Consider the following 20,203-nt stretch of genomic DNA (forward strand, 5'->3'; position numbering starts at 1 on the left):
TAAAGAAACCGAAATAAATCATTTAGCATTCTCATAAAAACTACCATCCTCAAGCACAGGCGCGCCTATTCTTAATCGTTACTATAAGAGTAATGCATTTAAAACAAAAAGTATGTTATATATATACATTTCGTATACATGTGGATATTTATGAAAATAAATAGATAATAAATATCTAAATCAAATATTGTTTGCTGAACAGATGCATTATTAAGGCTCTTTCATAATTTGAAAAAGACCTGTAATTTCCATGATGGAATTTTCCAATATATAAATTTTTTTTTTAAGTTTAAGAAAGAAAATGTTAAGTTATGAATTACTTTTCACAAATTGTATCAATACTGTGCTTCTTCTTTCACAAATTTATGGAAAGTAATGCTAAAAATTTACAATTTCAAGAAAAATGGTACAATGCAAAATTTCAAGTAAATGGTATTTTACAAATCAAAATGACCAAAGCAACTCACATTTTAGAGTTACATCGTGTCGAACTTTCCTCACATATTTTATTTGCGTTTTTGTGTGTTTTAAATCACATTGGGTGGAAAGAATCTTTAAAAATTTGCCGTTTCATACGAATATGATCATTTTATTTAACAAAAGGTTACGAATTACGGGGCGTCGGTTGTCGAGTGGTTTAGGTTGTTGACTTTGAACCATTTTCTTGTCACCAATGTAAATTCGAATCACGTTAGAGACTTCGGATTATTTCATGTGAGGAAAACATCCAAATTTTATTTTTTTTAAAATATTTAACATTTTACTTACTCTTAGCAACACACTATTCATTATAAATTAATTCAATTAATACCACAGATAATCAAAATCGGCTTGGAAATATGAAATAAAAAACGTTCAATTACGATTGTATATTTCTAAAAATGTCCTTAAACGAAAATACATTAAGAATATTTTTCTCACTAATTAGAATTAAAAAGCGAATTTTACATTTTAACTGAAACATAAACAGATTCTGAAGTTTGTCTTTATAACTTAAATTTAATCTCTCAATTATGACACAAAATATGCTAAACGGATTAAGTTGTCATAACTGAACTAAGAATATGAAAATACGACAGGAATATTTACCTCTCCTATTTGTGTAATACAAAAACCCGTCGGCAATTTCCAGTTCTGAGTCTTCGAAATACCTACAGCCGTCGCATCTCCTGTCCTGTGGTTGGTAAAATATGTCAACACAGGATGACGATCCTTTACAATAGAACGCACAGTTGAATATCCTGTAAACCTTGTCAATGCTAAAAACGCTTTTGCCTCAGGCACGTTATAACCGGCAAGTACAACTATTCTTCTAAAAACAAAAGAATTCGAAGAATTACAAAAGGCAAAAAACCACATAAACAAGTACGAAAAAGGAAGAGAACAAATTAAGCTGAATGCCATGTTCCCTCTGTTGCCTGAACGCCTCACGATTCTGCAATATCTTTTTATAACAAATATCGCGCATGCTCATAACTTTCAAAAGTTCGCCCAAACAATACAATATTATAGCTTGGAATTGAAATAATATGCCACCAATGCAATAGCGTTTAGAATGAACAAGGATGAAGCCAATTAATACCAAACTAGAATGTCAAGTGCTAATTAATTTCTTAATAAAAGTTTGAAAGTTGAGAATAAATATTTACACATGGCAATTTTGTCTCCAAACGTCAACAAATAGGTGTAGCATTACTGTTAACGGAATATTTCGTATTCACGTTACGTCCAATGTTAGAAGGCTGAATAAAAACCCTATTAAACCCGTTATTAATTTTTGAGTAGTATTTCTTGTTGTTGTAAAATTGCGTTTTTATTTTCTGCAGAGCATTGTCGCTTCAACATCGCCTGACTCTCCTAGGATCCATCATTGTCAAAAAACTCTATATCGTCGAGTTAAGAGGTGAGTAAAAACAACCATGGACCGAAGACACACAATGATCGCACATCACAGAAAACTATGATGTTATTAAAAAACATTTGACAAATAACACTGTCACCAACAGTAACCTGGGACTACAACTATCAACCTTAATCGTTCATTGAGTCATGTATTTGAACATGTAATATTAATTCATTTTTGGAAACGAAATCACTTTAGAATCAATATTGATAGTTATTGAAGAGTATATTACTCTTTTCAAATACCTACATAAATTGACTATAATTGATTTGATTTGCTGTAATTTGAAAATTATTTTTTACTATTTATTCGCCATGCATTATTTTTAAGATAATTTATTAACAAAAACGTATCAGTGATCACACGTGTCGCTTTATTGATAGCCAATTGCATGTTGTAGCAACAACCCAGTAGCAGGTGAAATCATTAACAGGGAAAAAACGCGCATATGTTACGATGCATGAAATATGTTTATTACTGTATGCAGATGATAGCGCATTAAAAATCTCTCAATAAAAATTAATGGGGTTGTCATTGTTCTTTCAAAGGTATACATATTTTTCAATAAAATATATATAATTTATATTCTTATTTTGTAGCTGAATGACAAATTGCTGATGAATCCAAATTGCGTTTGGATAAAACGGTTATTGTCTGCGATCAAAAACGATTTTAATACAAACATTGGCATAGCTTTCGTAGAAGCGGCGCAGCGTCGGTGGAGCAATTGTCGCAGAAGCTGAAGTTTATGACTGAATCTTACTATATGTTTTAATGTTCTACGGGAAATACACAGAGAGACTGGAGCCCACATTATCATTTACTCTCCCAACTTATTTCACGCACACAATAAAATTAATTGCTTTTTATGAAACGCTTATGTACAGTTTGATAAAGGAACACCACTTTTGCCTAATTTTGGCTAAAACACGTAAACATGTGTGCAAACAATCCCAAAAAACACCGCCATCACCACCTATCTCTATCTATGAAACTTGCACAAAACAACCATATTTTGGAACTTTTGGAAATAAATTGTTATTGTCTGTTAATAAAATAAATAACAAAAAAGTTATAACAACGCAGACGGAGTTGGATTCGATTGAAAAACAGTGTGGTGGACGCGACAGCATTCATTCTATTTAAGGATTTAATTTGAACATATAAGTTAACGTACCTTATATCATTGAGAGACAACCTTGGTCTTACTTTGACCTCATGTAAAAAGTGTTTATTTCGTGTTTAAAAACAACTATAATTATAATATACAAATTATATTTATAGAAATTTGCCCTGGAACATAAATTATTTGAGTACCATTTATGAATTATAAAATTGAGCTCAGCATTTTTATGCAAAATGGTTCAAATTATTTAAATTTTATACCTTTTCATTGTCACTTGGTTTGCAATAAGTACATTTAAATGCTTCCCTTATCTACAAATTGTTATCATTCTATCTGTGAGCTTGAAATAAAGATAATATTTTATTTGGAGTTTTAACAAGTCATATAAACTGCATATGCATAAAACTGTTTTATTCTGCTTTATGTTGTTATGGACCAGCAACTTCTGTCCATTATGCGATGACAAAAAATATTGAAATTCAAGAACTTAAAGGAATTGTAACCCGCATGGAGGAGACGATGGAACTTCAAGGAAACGCAATTTCTAAATACCATCAGCAAATGGAAGAAGCTAATGAAAAGATTAATCATCTCACTGAACAAGTATCTGCATTTCAAAAAGGCAATAGAGGTAATTTGATTTATATCCCTTTTAAATAAGTAAGAGTAAGAACAGTTCTACAAAAAAATGATATGTTTTAATTTACATAGCATATATAGACTCACTAATAATCGCACTTTCTTTTTCCCCAGACTTTTTTGTGATGCTATTTACTTACACATATCTACATGCATGCATATTTTTTTATTGTTTCCAACTACTGTCAAACCGGCTATGAGTTAATTACAAATAATTAGTTTGTCTTTTTAAATTGAAAAAACATTTACATGCATGAATTAATGACTTTAATTAAATTTGCCATTTCAGGTAAAAGGCAAACGGAACGGGTAGCCTTTACTGCGTATTTGGATCACGGTCAAGCAGTTCACAGTGCGAAATGTTAACTAAAATCAACCATGATATGCAAACTTCCGGACAATGCTTACAACGTCCAATACGGTCAATCTTCACTGTACCAATAACTGGCACATTACCTATTTTCGTCTTCAAGTTGAAGACTGCCGTCAGACACGGGTTCAATTTGAAATTCTACTGTTGATGGTTGGACGCGTCAGAACATGGATAGACGCTATGATTATTGGCAAACACTGGAATACACAGCAGTTTGGTAACACAAGCTATTTTAGGTCTAACGTAGGAAATTCCTGTTTGCATTTGAATCTGTGAGGGATATGCGTTTGGCGACAAGTAACTTTCGTGGGACAACATTTTGTGGTGCATTTCTGTATTGATTTATTTGATTAGATAAATGTATCACTACAAATGAGAGGTAATAAAATGTCCACCCACTTCTAATTATATTTGATAGGTGAAAGTTATCTATATCAAAGCAGCTTCATCTGCATTTCAGTAATTTGCTATATAAACTTCATTTTCAAAAGTAACGACATAATTAAGGTTTGCGCCAAAAACGTGAAGAATTAAAAAAAAACTTCCACAGAAGAGCATGCATGTCCTTAGAACCACCTTCGTTAGTTGACCATTCTACAAATTATGAGTCTGTTCAGCCAATTGGAACAGCCCGGCTTTCTCACCGTAAGATAGACTGCTTGAGGCCGCCCGAGGGGTGCCATTTGCATTTCTGCATCTATGAAATATCATATTATAAAATCGGTCGGTCTTGCAGTCGAAATATTGAGACTACTTTTGAGCAAGATCAACACCATAGTCGCAGTAAATAATATTTGAAGGAAAGTCATAATCAGTGGGATTTTCACTTCGAGCTGTTTTGTCTAGTAATAAGAAAAGCGACATAACTTCTGAGTGTTTATTTAACAAGAAAATTAAATGCTAAAATATATACGGTTAAGACATGATTTTGTTGTTTGAAAGTTGTTGAACAGTGAGGCTAAAAATAAATAATACAATATAAAATGCCACAGAGTGTTCACGTTAATGGTGGATTAGTATTTTTGTTATTATTGAATTGTTTAACAGAATAACGTACATAATACACGTTGAAAAAAGTATAGGTGTTAACATTATTCTTGATAGCTGGATGGTCGCACAGCAACACCATTGCGTTATTTTCCTGTGACAATTCCTAAACCCAGAAACAATTATCTGTAAGATGGCGCCGTCTTATAAATGAGACGCCTGAACGTTCAAAAATTGCGCCGACGGTCTGTAAATATATAAATACATAATTAGATGAGTGTGGTTATAGTTTGGCACAACTTTTGAATGTGTAGAGGTTCCCTAATTATATTCCTTTTAATGTGGTAAGAAATCCCCAACTTTTTAAAACAGAAAATCGATTGGTATCAAGGGAAGAAACTTAGTGAAATTTGCACAGAGTCTTATACACAAATGTGGGTCTTGTACATTAAGTGAAAAAAAATGTACTGAAAACCTTCAAAAACAAAAAGTTTTTCATCATAATTATAGCAGTGTCATGCCACAAGATGAATATCGCTATTAGCCATATAAAAGCTATTACTTTTGCTTGTGAAAAGCTCAAAACACACCCAACATCTTTAAAGGCACTTTATGCCTCAGATATTTTTACTCCTTTCCGCAAACGTGAATTTTATCATGTTTAAACAATGGTTTTAAAAATATTAGATGATTGTAATCTGAAGAAAGTAGCGATAAATGTGAAACAATTTGTGGTAAAATTAGCGAAATGTAAACAAAGTAGTATTTTGACTTCCATATAAATACTAATTCCCTATAACTATGTAAAAAGCAAAAAAATAAAATATGAAGAAGATAGTTTAGTTAATTGGCCAATGAGTAATCTTTTTGATGCTATAAAAGAACGCTAACATTAAAAGGGCTTTTGAGAAAGTTTTTTTTTTATTTTATTTTTTAATTAATACTATGCATGTTTCACGTCAGGGTCCCTTTTTCGAAGTATCTAAATTATTTACGAAATGTATTAGAATTATAATAACTGGCATGTATGTAGTCATAAATATACTTGATAAAGATTGATGAACATTATTATTAGAAAGAAAGAAAGAAAGAAAGAAAGAAAGAAAGAAACGTGTTTCTGGAGAGAGAGAAAAAAACTGGTTGTTTTTATTTATTACTTATAATTGAAATTTTGAGAAATATTGATGAAATAAAATGCGTATTTTTATTGTTCGTATTTTCACTATAAAAATTTGTTTTTCACTGCAGTGAAACATATTTTACGTATTTTCACTGGGGTCTTGACGGAATACTTCCTTCTAAATTCAGCCAATACACACAATTAAAAGTGAATTATTCCTATTCATCAGGTTAAAGAAAAAAGAAAAAGTATATAATAAAAAGAAAATTAAAGTTTTTCTATTAATACAGGATTTATTTTAATGTTGTCGTAGGAAAATTATCATACTTCTCTCGCGGCTACTGGGCTACTCCCACTCGTGAAACATTTATTATCATACCACTCGATGAAAATAAATCCTGTATTTATAGAAGAAACTTGAATATCCTCTATTTATTAATCATTCTGTTAGGAAAAAAACAAGAACAACAACAAACAAACAAAAAAATATAATGTCCAAAAAAGCACAATACCTTTCTTCATGTTTTGTAAGATTTGTTAATCCATTTAACGCCAATCCCAATTCGTCCATAACAATATGATCACGTGGTGAACCATTGTCATCAAAGCAAGCATGCTGCAGAAGAACTAAGAGTTGTCTCAAGGTCTCTCTGTATTCCACTCCATCCAATGAATTACATAAGATCAGCTAAAATGTAATATTGTTAATATTTTGCTATTTTTGTTTATTTTAGACATACAATTTCTGAACCATTGTATTATAGGCTACCAGTCGATGAACATGCTAAAGTGCTTGACGTTGCTTTTGGTTTATATAAAGTGAATGTTAAATGGCACAATAAGAACATAAATGTGTTTTGAATTATATTCCATAGACTTACTGCTAAATGTTAAATGATACCCAAAAAAACACCAAGGTTTATTAAGGCTTATTGCTTAAATGATTTACAATGCAAAGTTTTTTTTAGTTCTTAAATGCATTTCTAACAGAGCCACACATATTTTACAAATAAGACCAGAACAAACAGACCATTAGATGAATGCAACATTCTACCATGTAAGTTCAAATTCTTAAAACAACAACAACAACATTAATCTATTATTTAAGAAAAAGACAAATAAAATAATTACTAGAGTTTCTAATCTTGCAAATAAAATGTCTTCTGCTTCGCTGTTGATTTCTGCCACATCGTATGCTGTATAATCATCCGTTTCAGGATAACCATAATGTTTTATAAAATCTCTGACCAACAAAACTCGATCAATATCACCTTGAAGCTGGTGAACTTTTCTTGACACGGCTATAATTAACAAATATATACACATGTGTCCAGGTATCACATAAGGAGACTCAAATGTTTATCAAATCAAAACAAATTAATAAAAGGGACTCCACCGAGATTTTCTTTTTGACATGACGGGACTTGAAATAGTTTTGGCGTTAATGTTCCATTTGATGTAGGTCATTTTTCCAGAATATCTATTCAAAATGCGAAAAATGACCCAAAACTGAAAAGCGTTGCAATTATGTTTTTCACTCAAATTGGGCTAAAATAGCACACAATTACGATTTTCAATTTACATCTGAGTATATTTCGCAATTATCTTTTGCATATCTTTCTGCCTAATCTGATCTATGTAAGAAACTCAAATTTCATGTTCTCGGTGAAGTTCCTTTAATGCTGCACTTATTTTTTAAAGATGTGACAGACATATTATTGATTATAAATTCATTAAGCAGCCAGTGATTTATTTGTCATTCAAACAGTGATTGATCGTTCCAACTGAATAAAAATTTCTTTTACGTTTAGAAATATAAAACAATAAAAAACAAAACAAATAATTTGAATAAAGTCGTATTATGTGACAAACCTTTACGTATGAAAGTTTTAAACTCATTTTCAAATGACTCGATGCAGTATTCATCTGTTCCACCGACACGTTTCTCATAGTCATCATCTATGCTATTTAGTGGCTGAGTTTCTAAATTCTTATCGGCATATTCTTGACTTCCATATACCCCTTCCTTTTCCTGTTGATTCCAATAGGATTGTACTTGTCCTAATATTTGACAAACAAAATCTCGGCTCGTTTTTACTTCCTCTGTATGAAATTTGTTATTATTTTGAATGGTTTGTTTACTTATGTCTTCCAAATATTTAAGATGTCGGCGTTGTCTTGTTGCAAAATCTGATTTGGTTATCTTTGTATCAGTTTCACTGTCCGAATCATATTCCATCTGTCTTGTTGGTATTAAACTTCCGTTATTGCTGTTGTATTTAAGCTCATCTTTAGAAAATCTCACAATCTTAATCTTTGATGGCAAAACCGGTATTTTTTTTCTTTGATGAAAATCATCTTGTCTATTTGTCTCATGGAAACGTGCATAGTCTGGCTGCTGTAGCTTCGTTACGGTATATTTTACGTTATTATCTGCAGGTGCAGAATGTACTCGAGTTTGCTGTTTACCAGGTTTTGTGTTGCGACTGTCATGGTGTTTAGAATATTTCCTTGACCCGATGCCTCTTAACCTCTGATTCTCGTTATTCTTTTCTTGACTGTTATATGTTTGATTGATCTCCTCATTAGTGTCAATGGTATGTAAATTTCTCTCTTCAACTGCTACTTTTGTTTGGACGAGCTCAGGTTCTAACGGTATTATTTTCCAATGGTCAACTTTATCGTATATGTCTTTTGCTGGTGCTAGAGGTAGATCCATGTTGCAATCGCCGGTATTCGGATTTTTCAGCATTTGAATGTGTTGTTCAAGAAGATTAAGAAACTTCTGACGTTTTGTTTTGGGACTACTACTTTTACTAGTATCTTGATTGTTTACACAAACACTCAACTCTTCAGGAGATATTTTTGTATTCGGTTGGGATGTGAAAGACTTTTCCAATCTACTAGAAGATAAATGTGGAGCTTGGTCTGAAATATTGCTTTTGTCAGGAAGAAGTGCAGCTTTATCCATTTGATATTCATAAGTTTCTTTGTCTGACTCTTCGCTATTTTTTACTAAATTGATATTTTCTACTAGAGATCTTAGCAGTTTTACAGTTTCCGGTGTTCGTATAAAATCTTCTATTTTCTGTGTTTCGTACGGTACGTGTGATTCTTCGTTACCATCTGATTTTATCTTGGATTTGTTCTCTACTTTTTCATAAGCTTTGAATTCAGCGGTAGAAGATGGTAATCGTTGACAGTTTGTTTTGACTTCATTTTCATTATTTTTATATTGATGTGATTGCTTTGATATGCTTGTACCAACTAGATGTTGATTATCTCTAGAGACCTTTTCCGGTCTATGGAATTCAATGGGTAACTTTGTAAAACTCCGATTCTCATCTCGTCTCATTACTTGATTTTGAACCATTTCAACCTGTGTATATTTAGTAGATACACTTTTTGTTCCGCTTTTAACTGGTGTTGATAAATCACTTACTGTAGGTGTTTTGCTTTTCTTTCCATCTTCAACCAGCTCATTTAACTTTTTGAATATATTTTCTTTATGGTGAGGAGTTAAAGATTCTCTGCTAATGACAGTTGTTTGATCATTTTGTAACCGTCCTCTTGGGTTCACTTTTTCATTTGTCATTGGAATCATCGTTGCGCCGTTTCTCTCAGCTTTGACTTGATGATTCATCTCATGATGTTTGCGATATCTTCTCCGTCTAGCTTCACGCTTTTCTTTAATAGACCACGTTGGGGGTTCCGTTTTGTTACTTGGTACTTGATAGTGTCTTTCTGTCGCTTCTTCTTTAGTCGACATTGATGGAGCTGTAAAGGAAATCGTCGGACTTACAATTGTTTGACCCGGAAAAGTATATCGTTCTTGCTTTGTTTCTTGTACTTCACTAGTCGGCAACAATGGAGCCTCAGTTTTGTGAACTGGTATTTCATTTCGTCCTTTTATCAATTCTGACTCTTTTTTAGTCGACATATTTGGAAAATCACTTTTATGAGGTGTCACTTGGCATTGTTCTCTTATCTCAACTGGTTCTTCATTGGTCGATAACACCGGAGTCTCACCTTTGCAAACTGGTAATTTATATTGCCTTTGAATAGTTAATGGCTTTTCTTTAATCAACGCAGATGGAGCTTCTTTCTCGTAAACTGGTAATGTATATCGTTCGCCTAACTGTTTTTTAGACAACACACCTGGAGCCTCACTTTTATGAGCTGGAACTCCATATTGCTCTCTTTTCGCTACTGGTTCCTCATTTGATACCATCAAATCATTACTTTTATAAACTGGTAATTGATATCGTCCTTGTTTATCCGATGTTTTCTCTCTAGTTGAATCTGTTCGAACTTCATTTATTTGACCTGGTATTTGATACTTTTCTCGTTTTGCAACTAAATTTTCTTTCATCAATTCTCTTTCAGTCTCACTTTTGTTATCTTGCACTTGACATCTTTCTCTTATCAATGGTTTGATATTTTCAGTTTTAATCAATGCCAGCTTGCCGTTATTATTTTGTTCATGTAAGACATCCTCTGTCTTACCTATAGTATGATCAAACAGTTTATGATGTCCGTTCGTCTCTACTTTTTCAACATCATAATACTCTATTGCAGACATGTTATTATTATCACTGAATGATTTCTTTGTCGAAAGTGTCTGTTTAATCTGAAACATTCTTGGTGATACACTTTCATTGTAATCCTCTAAATGTTCAACCATATTCTTCAATTTTCTTCCTAAAGAACTGCCTAGACCGATTTGTCTATCAACTGAGCTATATTTATTTACGCCCATAACTGTAGATGTATCTTCTTTTGGACGCCCAAACTCATTATTTCCTTTCACATTTTGCAGATATTCTTGACATTTAGCTTTTGTTTGTTGCTTGTCAGGATTGATATTGATATTGCTCTTATCTATTTCTGACAAAAGACTGATTACTTTACTTCTTGGCGATTCAAACTTCCCTTGAGTCTTTACTTTTGGCGTTTTAATGCTGCCTCTCTTATTTCTAGTCAACGAATCTTCTATTATACATTCTCTTTCCTCTGTAGGACTTGTGATGTTTAAACTATTTGTAGACGTAGGACTTGTGATTTGTCTATCAACTGAGCTATATTTACTTACGCCAATAACTGTAGATGTATCTTCGTTTGGACGCACAAACTTATTATTTCCTTTCACATTTTGCAGATATTCTTGACATTTAACTTTTGTTTGTTGCTTGTCAGGATTGATATTGCTCTTATCTATTTCTGACAAAAGACGGATTGCTTTACTTCTTGGCGATTCAAACTTCCCTCGAGTCTTTTCTTTTGGCGTTTCAATGCTGCCTCTTTTATTTTTAGTCAACGAATCTTCTATTATACATTCTCTTTCCTCTGTAGGACTTGTGATGTTTAAACTATTTGTAGACGTAGGACTTGTGATTTGTCTATTAACTGAGCTATATTTACTTACGCCCATAAATGTAGATGTATCTTCGTTTGGACGCACAAACTTATTATTTTCTTTCACATTTTGCAGATATTCTTGACATTTAGCTTTTGTTTGTTGCTTGTCAGGATTTTTGATATCGCTCTTATCTATTTCTGACAAAAGACTGATTACTTTACTTCTTGGCGATTCAAACTTCCCTTGAGTCTTTACTTTTGGCGTTTTAATGCTGCCTCTCTTATTTCTAGTCAACGAATCTTCTATTATACATTCTCTTTCCTCTGTAGGACTTGTGATGTTTAAACTATTTGTAGACGTAGGACTTGTGATTTGTCTATCAACTGAGCTATATTTACTTACGCCAACAACTGTAGATGTATCTTCGTTTGGACGCACAAACTTATTATTTCCTTTCACATTTTGCAGATATTCTTGACATTTAGCTTTTGTTTGTTGCTTGTCAGGATTTTTGATATCGCTCTTATCTATTTCTGACAAAAGACTGATTACTTTACTTCTTGGCGATTCAAACTTCCCTTGAGTCTTTACTTTTGGCGTTTTAATGCTGCCTCTCTTATTTCTAGTCAACGAATCTTCTATTATACATTCTCTTTCCTCTGTAGGACTTGTAATGTTTAAACTATTTGTAGACGTAGAACTACTTTCAATTTTTCTTGTCACCAAACAGCTAGTATCTAGAATGGATGGTTCTGGTGAAGACTTAAAAGTTATTTCAGGTTTACAACCAGGATTAATAGATAAATCAGTCACCTTTGAAGTATCAAGTTCTTCGTCAGGGTGTGTATCTATTTCATTACGATATGGCACGATAGACTCGACTCCTCTTGTTAAATCTTCATTACTTGTCCGTCTTATGTACTGTTTAACAGTAATCTTTGGATATTCATGACTGTTTCCTATTTTGTCACCGTCGTTTGTCTGATCAGATATCCCTTTGTTATCGGTTGCAAACTTATTGAACTGTCGTATTCTGATTCTTGTGATCCCGATAGGTGAATCCGTGTTATTTACGTTATCTAAAACATGTTCGTCTGTATTATCATCATCCTTTTTGACATTGCATATATCTAATGTACGGTCATAATTGTCATCTTTTCTTAATTCCCTGTGTCTGATAGTAAAATCCTTTTTAGGCCTTAAATCTCTTTCATTTTCCATGAGACGATCTATTTGAGAAGAGAGCAGCTTTGAAAATGTACTTTGCAAAGATGATGTCATTTTGTCCAACTTGATTTCAACTGCATCCATCTTTTGATTCATGATTTTCGTTTCAATTGGTATATCCCCTGGAAAACAACGGTTCGTAGCTTTTGGGTATAAATATCTTCTTATTGCATTATCACCTTAGATCAAATGTTATTATATGCTTTGGAGTATAGATATACTTTATCATTTTTACTGACGGAATTTCATTTGTGGATTGGAGATTGAATTTTAAGTTGTGTTTGTTTATACTTCGCAATACATATACAAGAAAGAAAAGGGTTTGAACTTGAGGATGGGTTTGTAACGGTAGAAATGTTTTCCACTCAAACCAGTGTTCTACTGTCGAAATGACAGTGTTACTTACTGAAATAAGCTACGAGCTCTCGTTATAATTGCACTGAAATCAATCATGTATAAACTTATTTTCAAGATTTTATTTCTACCAGGCTAACAAAATATGTTTAAAGTAAATACTGAGAATTCGAAGAATAAAAATGAAGTTAATGAAAGATTGCGGTATCGGTCTATGTTGCTCATTTTTATATTATCGAGTTGAGCTGAATTGACTATATGTTTCAAAAGAATGACGGTATTAACGGTGATTGACCAACAGTTGATATTAGAAAATGATTTAGGATGCAATATTTATCTGTTTTAAATATAAAAGGACTGTCCCACTCTTTTTATACACTGAACGTCACAAGTAAATTCTGATGAATAGTTACAGAAATTACCTTAGGCCATGTGAGTTATTTATTATTCATTCTTAGTAAATTATAAAATTAAAACGAATTATTGCAAAATGTAAACTTATTTTGACTTTCACCTGTTCACTCACTATATACCCTTCGATGGGCATAATGTCACTTTAAGTAACTTTTGGACATTAAGGAATGTCCCGATCTATCTTCCGACTCAAGATAAGTTGGTTGGTCTGTAAAGGGCACATTTTCAAAAAATATTTCAAATATTGATAAAAACAATAGAAGCGTATCATTTACGTATCATTTGGATATTTTTACAAAATGTTTCTTGAACAAAAATGTTTATCTAGTTTTACATGATTTAATATGACATCTATATGATGAATTACTAATATTTTGTTCTAGAACATTTTATTATCAACATCCACATATACGACACCTTAGTGTAGTAACAGGTTAACTTCTATCAAATTATATCAGGAGTTAACCAGTTACTGCATTACTATAAACTAATTAAGACTTTGTATGTCCTAAATAGAAGTTTTAGAGAAATTTATATTTTTTATGTTTTTGTATAAAAACTAAATTAGAAGTTGCAAAGAAGTTCAGGTTAGGATTTTACTTAGGTCCTTATTAAGATTTTTTGTATCTCAACTCCTAATTATATTTATATGTCTAGTTGTAAGCCTTTCAATACTCCTTATTAAAACATCCTGTACCTCAATTTTATTATGGTTTTATATCATAAATATAATGCTCAAATGAAGAATTATCAATATTGTAAGTCCCTAAAAAAGAGATAAAAGATATTCAGCATGCTAAATTAGAAACTATTCGTCACTTATGCTGGCGTAGTGTAATAAAATAAATTTTGAGGAAGTAAAAAAGGTCATTCTCACTTGTTACATTAAAATTATTTCCATTATTCCATTGTTTGGTATGGATCGTTGAGGCGAAAGTGTACCTTTATTTTGTATAAAAAAGGTAACAAAATATCGACTTGTATAACAGGTTACTTCTATCGAGCTTACCCACGACAATATAAATCACTACAAATAAAAGTATTTATTACATACTTATAAATAAATAATGATGAAATAAAATGCGTATTTTCATTTACTGTATTTTAACTGTAAAATTCATTTTTCAGTGTAGTGAAACATATTTTACTGGTGTCTTGACGGGCAACTTTCATCTTGAGGTATGAAAATTATCATATTTCACTAATGGCCACTCGGTATTTATAGAAAAAAAAACTTTAATATCCTCTATTAATATATCGCTGATAATAAAAACTTATGAATATTTAACAGTGACAGTTTGCTGTCAAAGTTATTTGATTTCGCGTTTTTTACTCACACGATAGTAGAATATTCTTTTGAGAACACTGAGGAGGTTTACTTGCATTTCACTGCATGGCATTCCATAAGAATATTAGTGTGTCTGTGAGAGAAAATCTATTAAATACACTTGTTGAATCTTGAAGTGATGAATATCTACATGTATATGAATTTAAATATTTTTATGTAAAAATACATGATTCGATGATTTTACAAAAGATTTTGTCCATTTCATTTGTCAGCTGTTTAATATATTACTCTTAGACTACTATTCAACTTAATTTATTTAGGTTTCCGGCCCAACGTACAATATAGGTACATGCACAGGGACCCAGCACAGTGTTGGGATAGTGTAAAAAAGTAATTCTAGAAAAAAATATATACTGTATATATAATATATAGACAAGGGGTTGAACTCGCCAAATCGGCCGAATGTCACTAGTCCAGTATAAGTCAAAATTGCAAAGTCATTTTTACGTAAATCATATAAAGCTATATATCAAATTGCAGCTAAATGACATCACTAGACGTTGACAATAACATAAATGTCCCCACTTATACCGTTTTTGAACAACAAACCGATATTTCGGATAGAATATCGTATTTTTGCTAGGTCGGACACGATCGCGTAACCTGTCCCTACGCGATTTTCTACGTGTAAAAACACAATTTTAAACCATGTCATTGCCGTTTATGCAAACACTTCTGTACAGTTTGACGAGGGGACGCCACTTTTGCCTAATTTTGGTTAAAACACGTACAAATGTGTGCAAAACGACCCCTTAATGATCAACATTATTTTTTGTCCAATCACATTGTAGTATTTTTCAAATTTCTGCTTAGTCTAACTTTGGTTAATGTGTACTAACTAAATAAAATTCACCTAATCTGTTGTCTAACCGCAGTCTAACAAATTTCAATAATGCATTATATTAGGGAGGAGTTAGAGGTATGGTTGTAAAATGTCAAGGTTAGCAAAACAATGCCAACATAAAAAAAAATAGTCTCTAAATGTGAGGATACAATCAATTGATTTATTACATATATAATACATGTGGGGCACGCAGAGACAAACGATTACATAGTAACTTTTTTAAATCCTTTTAACTCTAAGAAAAATGTCTGTTATAAATTGCTGACTGTTTTAAACTTTATATTTTCTAGAAAGTGTAAACGAATCATTATTTTCTTTCACCTGATAGGAATGAACTGCTTTATCAAGAATACAATGATTACATTTTTTGGCTGGAAAACTCATTTTAAATGGACCCCCTCCACACTGAAAAAAGAACTGTTTTTCAAAGAGCAAATCAATAGGGATTTTAAATGTTAGTGAATAACTTCAAGCTAATAACGAATTTGTATCAATTAATAATCTCTAATGTATTTTTCTAACATTTTCCATTTATTTTAAAAGGATGAACTCATTTCATTAACTCCATTGTTTTTTTACCTAATTGCATCGTTTTCCTCACTGTTTTTTTTCCAGATATTTTATAGAAACATGATAGTCTTACTGTAGATAGAGGTATAAATTCTGTGACATTTCAGTACAAATTGTGCCTGATTATATGTTGAAAAGGTCATTTATTTAGCTTATCTAAATGTGACATGTTAGAAACTTGACAAGGTGTAGACATCTTGTAGAGCGAAAGGGCGGAGCTATCGTGATTTAGAGAAATGTCTTGTTTTTGGTGGAAAAAATAATGTTGATCATTAAATAGGTTAATGTTTAATAATATGCATTAACAAAAATAATTGGTCGCCTGCCTGCGGCAGGCTTGACCAATTATTTTTGTTAATACATATTATTAAACACTAACCTATACATAATACAACGGCATCACATCGTATGAATGATATTTTCACAAAATTAACCATAATTTGGAAATTTGGGAAATTATTATTGCCTGTTTATAAAATAAATGACAGAAAAATGATTTCAACGCAAACCGCGGTGGATTCGATTGCAACGCCCGATACTTGAGGGTTTTACTTGGTATAAGATGTTGTTTCTTGCCAAATATTTAAGTTCTAACAAGGAAAATGATTTTTTAAGCTTGCACTATAAACATGTAGATATATAAGGAAAACACATGACCCCGGGGCGGGGCCGGGCCAGTTTTGACCACAGTTCCATAATTTCAATCTTTCATAGACATCTACTAGAGTTTGATGATCCTTCGTGCTGTAGCACTTGGGATTTTAGAGAAAAATATTTGTAACGGTTATACAATACACATATAATTATAAGGAAAACCTATGAACCCCTGGGGCCGTGCCAGTTTTGACCCTTGAGATATAATCGATGTTATTTACCGCATAACAAAATTCTGGGTCTTGTATTTCACACAGGAGGAATTTTGTAATATGCATTTGGCCTTAGGCCTGAACCATTTGAGCTTTTAAGTCAAAGGGGGAGGGGTGGAGCGGGCACCAAATGATCATTCCCGTGTAGTTTGGTTAATATTCAGAGGAGATATTGATTAAAAAATTTGGTGACGACGCACGAGGAACGGCGACGGACGTCAGAGAGGGTCACAATAGCTCACCATGAGCACATGGTGCTCAGTTGAGCTAAAAAGCACACAAATTAATATGATAATTCACTATTTACGTACAGTCTGTGCTACATGACAAATAATTAGAAGTGTTAACAGAATTTATAGTGATTGTCGAAACATTGCCCAGTTTTCAACGGTGTCAAATTTTAACGTGTGGGTGGGTATTATAATTTAACAGGCAGGGGTCAGTTTTCAACGTTAAAAATGTTCAATAATCCATTGACACGGACTCATTGGTCATTTTACGACGGGTCAAAATTCAATGTTGTCTCTGTTAAAGGCCTTTAAAGGTCCGGTCAGTATTCATGGATGGCATTTATAATAAGTACATTCTACGATTCTATTTGAACAATGACTCAAAGTTTAAATTAAAGATATTTTGCAAAATAACGCACATTAAAACGAGAATATAAAACATTGTCAAATAATGTCATAAAGGTAATCATAAAATGATATACGTAAATGAAATGATATGCTTTTAAAAATGCACAACATTATTTATGATCAATATCTGAGAGTCTTATGCGCCCTTTATGAAATGTTTTTGGCTCCACCTACATCTGATTATAATGTTAATCTTAATTATCATATGAAAATACTAGATCAAAACGTGTTTTGGGTGTTTTTTTGTTTGTTTTTTTTTTGGTTCAGCCCACAAACATCGCATGGTGTCAGAAGTAAACTGTCCTTTTGTTAAAAAAATAGTTTTTAAATTTATCATTTAAGTGACAATAAGCACAAATGGACATTTTGATTTAATAAAATGGCTTTTGGAAGTGATTTTAAACTAGCAGAGAATTGATTTTTTAGGGAACACAAATTTAGCAAACAAATTCAAAAGGTGGGGGGGTAGTTTCATGACTATCCACAGGCGCTAGTCACATAATTAAATATTTTTCATAATCGGTCTATATCAGAGACATAGATATCTATGTATCTGATCTATATAAATATGTATATAAAGATATATCTTATTATAGTATATAGCCCATAAAAAACTTTAAAAAGTTTGTTTCAAGCACCTGTGTGACAATCTGGTTAAGTGAGTTCAAGTTTCTGTTTTATTCAATGGGATAATGTGTATTCTGCTTTGATTACATACACGTAAATGTACCTTCTAAAACAAAAATCAGGCTTCAACAGATGGTAGGTAATTATTCTCACAATGATACCTGATAGGATTATAAAACATTCCAGGGTGCTGCTATTAACAGTATGGTGACAAGCCATGTAATTATAATTAAATGCCCAACAGAAAAGTTCAGGACTGGTGTAAATGCATGAAATGCGTAGGACTAATTCATCGACCACTGCCCTGTTTATGTTTAACATAAAAACGCGGAAATCTGAAATTGACTTTACAAGATGTGGTACACAATATATACGGAATGCCGTTAGGGCCATCGCCTATGAATGTGTTGATCTAAAACGCGATAGTCGATAGTACGATGGTGAAAACGCGAAATCACGAAACTACGATGGTGAAAACGCGAAAGCACGATGATGAAAACGCGATAGTACGATGATGAAAACGCGACAGTACGATACTACGATGATGAAAACGCGATAAACTATCGTGTTTTCACCATCGTACTGTCGCGTTTTCACCATCGTAGTTTCGTGATTTCGCGTTTTCATCATCGTACTGTCGAGTATCGCGTTTCAGATCAAACCATTCATAGGCGATGGCCCTAACGGCATTCCGGAATGCCGTTAGGGCCATCGCCTATGAATGTGTTAATCTGAAACGCGATAGTCGATAGTACGATGGTGAAAACACGAAATCACGAAACTACGATGGTGAAAACGCGATAGTACGATGATGAAAATGCGATAGTACGATGATGAAACGCGATAGTACGATGATGAAAACACGACAGTACGATGGTGAAAACGCGATAGTACGATGATGAAAACACGACAGTACGATGATGAAAACGCGATAGTACGATGGTGAAAGCGCGATACTACGATGATGAAAACGCGATAGTACGATGATGAAAACGCGATAGTACGATGATAAAAACACGACAGTACGATGGTGAAAACGCGATAGTACAATGATGAAAACACGACAGTACGATGATGAAAACGCGACAGTACGATGGTGAAAACGCGATAGAACGATGATGAAAACACGACAGTACGATGATGAAAACGCGAAATCACGAAACTACGATGGTGAAAACGCGACAGTACGATGGTGAAAACACGATAGTTTATCGCGTTTTCATCATCGTAGTATCGTACTATCGCGTTTTCATCATCGTACTGTCGCGTTTTCATCATCGTGCTTTCGCGTTTTCACCATCGTAGTTTTGTGATTTCGCGTTTTCACCATCGTACTATCGACTATCGCGTTTCAGATCAACACATTCATAGGCAATGGCCCTAACGGCATTCCGTAAATATAGGATCAATTATTGTCCAGCATACAAATGTATGGAACCAGTCACGTGACTGTATTGGGTAAATACACACACGGCACATACTACAATTTACTACGGTGAATGCAGGGTTTATCAACTTGACCGATAGGCCCAAGTATCTCATATTATACTTTAATAATTTTCATTGCGTTAATTAATACTAAAAATCTAATTTAAACTACCGCTATATGTCTTTAGATATTAAGTGTTTAACACAGCTGTGGTGCACTTGAGTCTTGAATTCCATTTAGATTATGCCGCGGCGTTTAAAGCTCATCAATTTTATGATGACACCTTTTTTGAGACTTCTCCTTAAGGAAAACACTGAAAGTTGTTGAGGTTCATTTAGTTCCCTGACTTATATTCAATTATTAAAGGTCCTAAATAAAT

The 20,203-nt window shown here is 32.8% G+C and overlaps 1 protein-coding gene across 1 annotated transcript in view; it reads right to left on the minus strand.

The window, feature by feature from the left end:
• The window catches only part of LOC132755762 (uncharacterized), a 51,164-nt gene that overhangs the window by 24,871 nt on the left and 6,090 nt on the right, over positions 1-20,203 (minus strand). Inside the window, exons 2-4 of the mRNA XM_060746677.1 lie at positions 8,021-12,856; positions 7,280-7,449; positions 6,661-6,836 (exon numbers count right to left, since the gene is read on the minus strand). Coding sequence (XP_060602660.1) covers positions 6,661-6,836; positions 7,280-7,449; positions 8,021-12,856 — 5,182 coding nt within the window. The remainder of the gene's footprint in view (positions 1-6,660; positions 6,837-7,279; positions 7,450-8,020; positions 12,857-20,203) is intronic.

This window comes from Ruditapes philippinarum, unplaced genomic scaffold (genome assembly GCF_026571515.1).
Source record: "Ruditapes philippinarum isolate M1 unplaced genomic scaffold, ASM2657151v2 ctg3229_1_1_1_1, whole genome shotgun sequence".
NCBI classification, from domain to species: domain Eukaryota; kingdom Metazoa; phylum Mollusca; class Bivalvia; order Venerida; family Veneridae; genus Ruditapes; species Ruditapes philippinarum.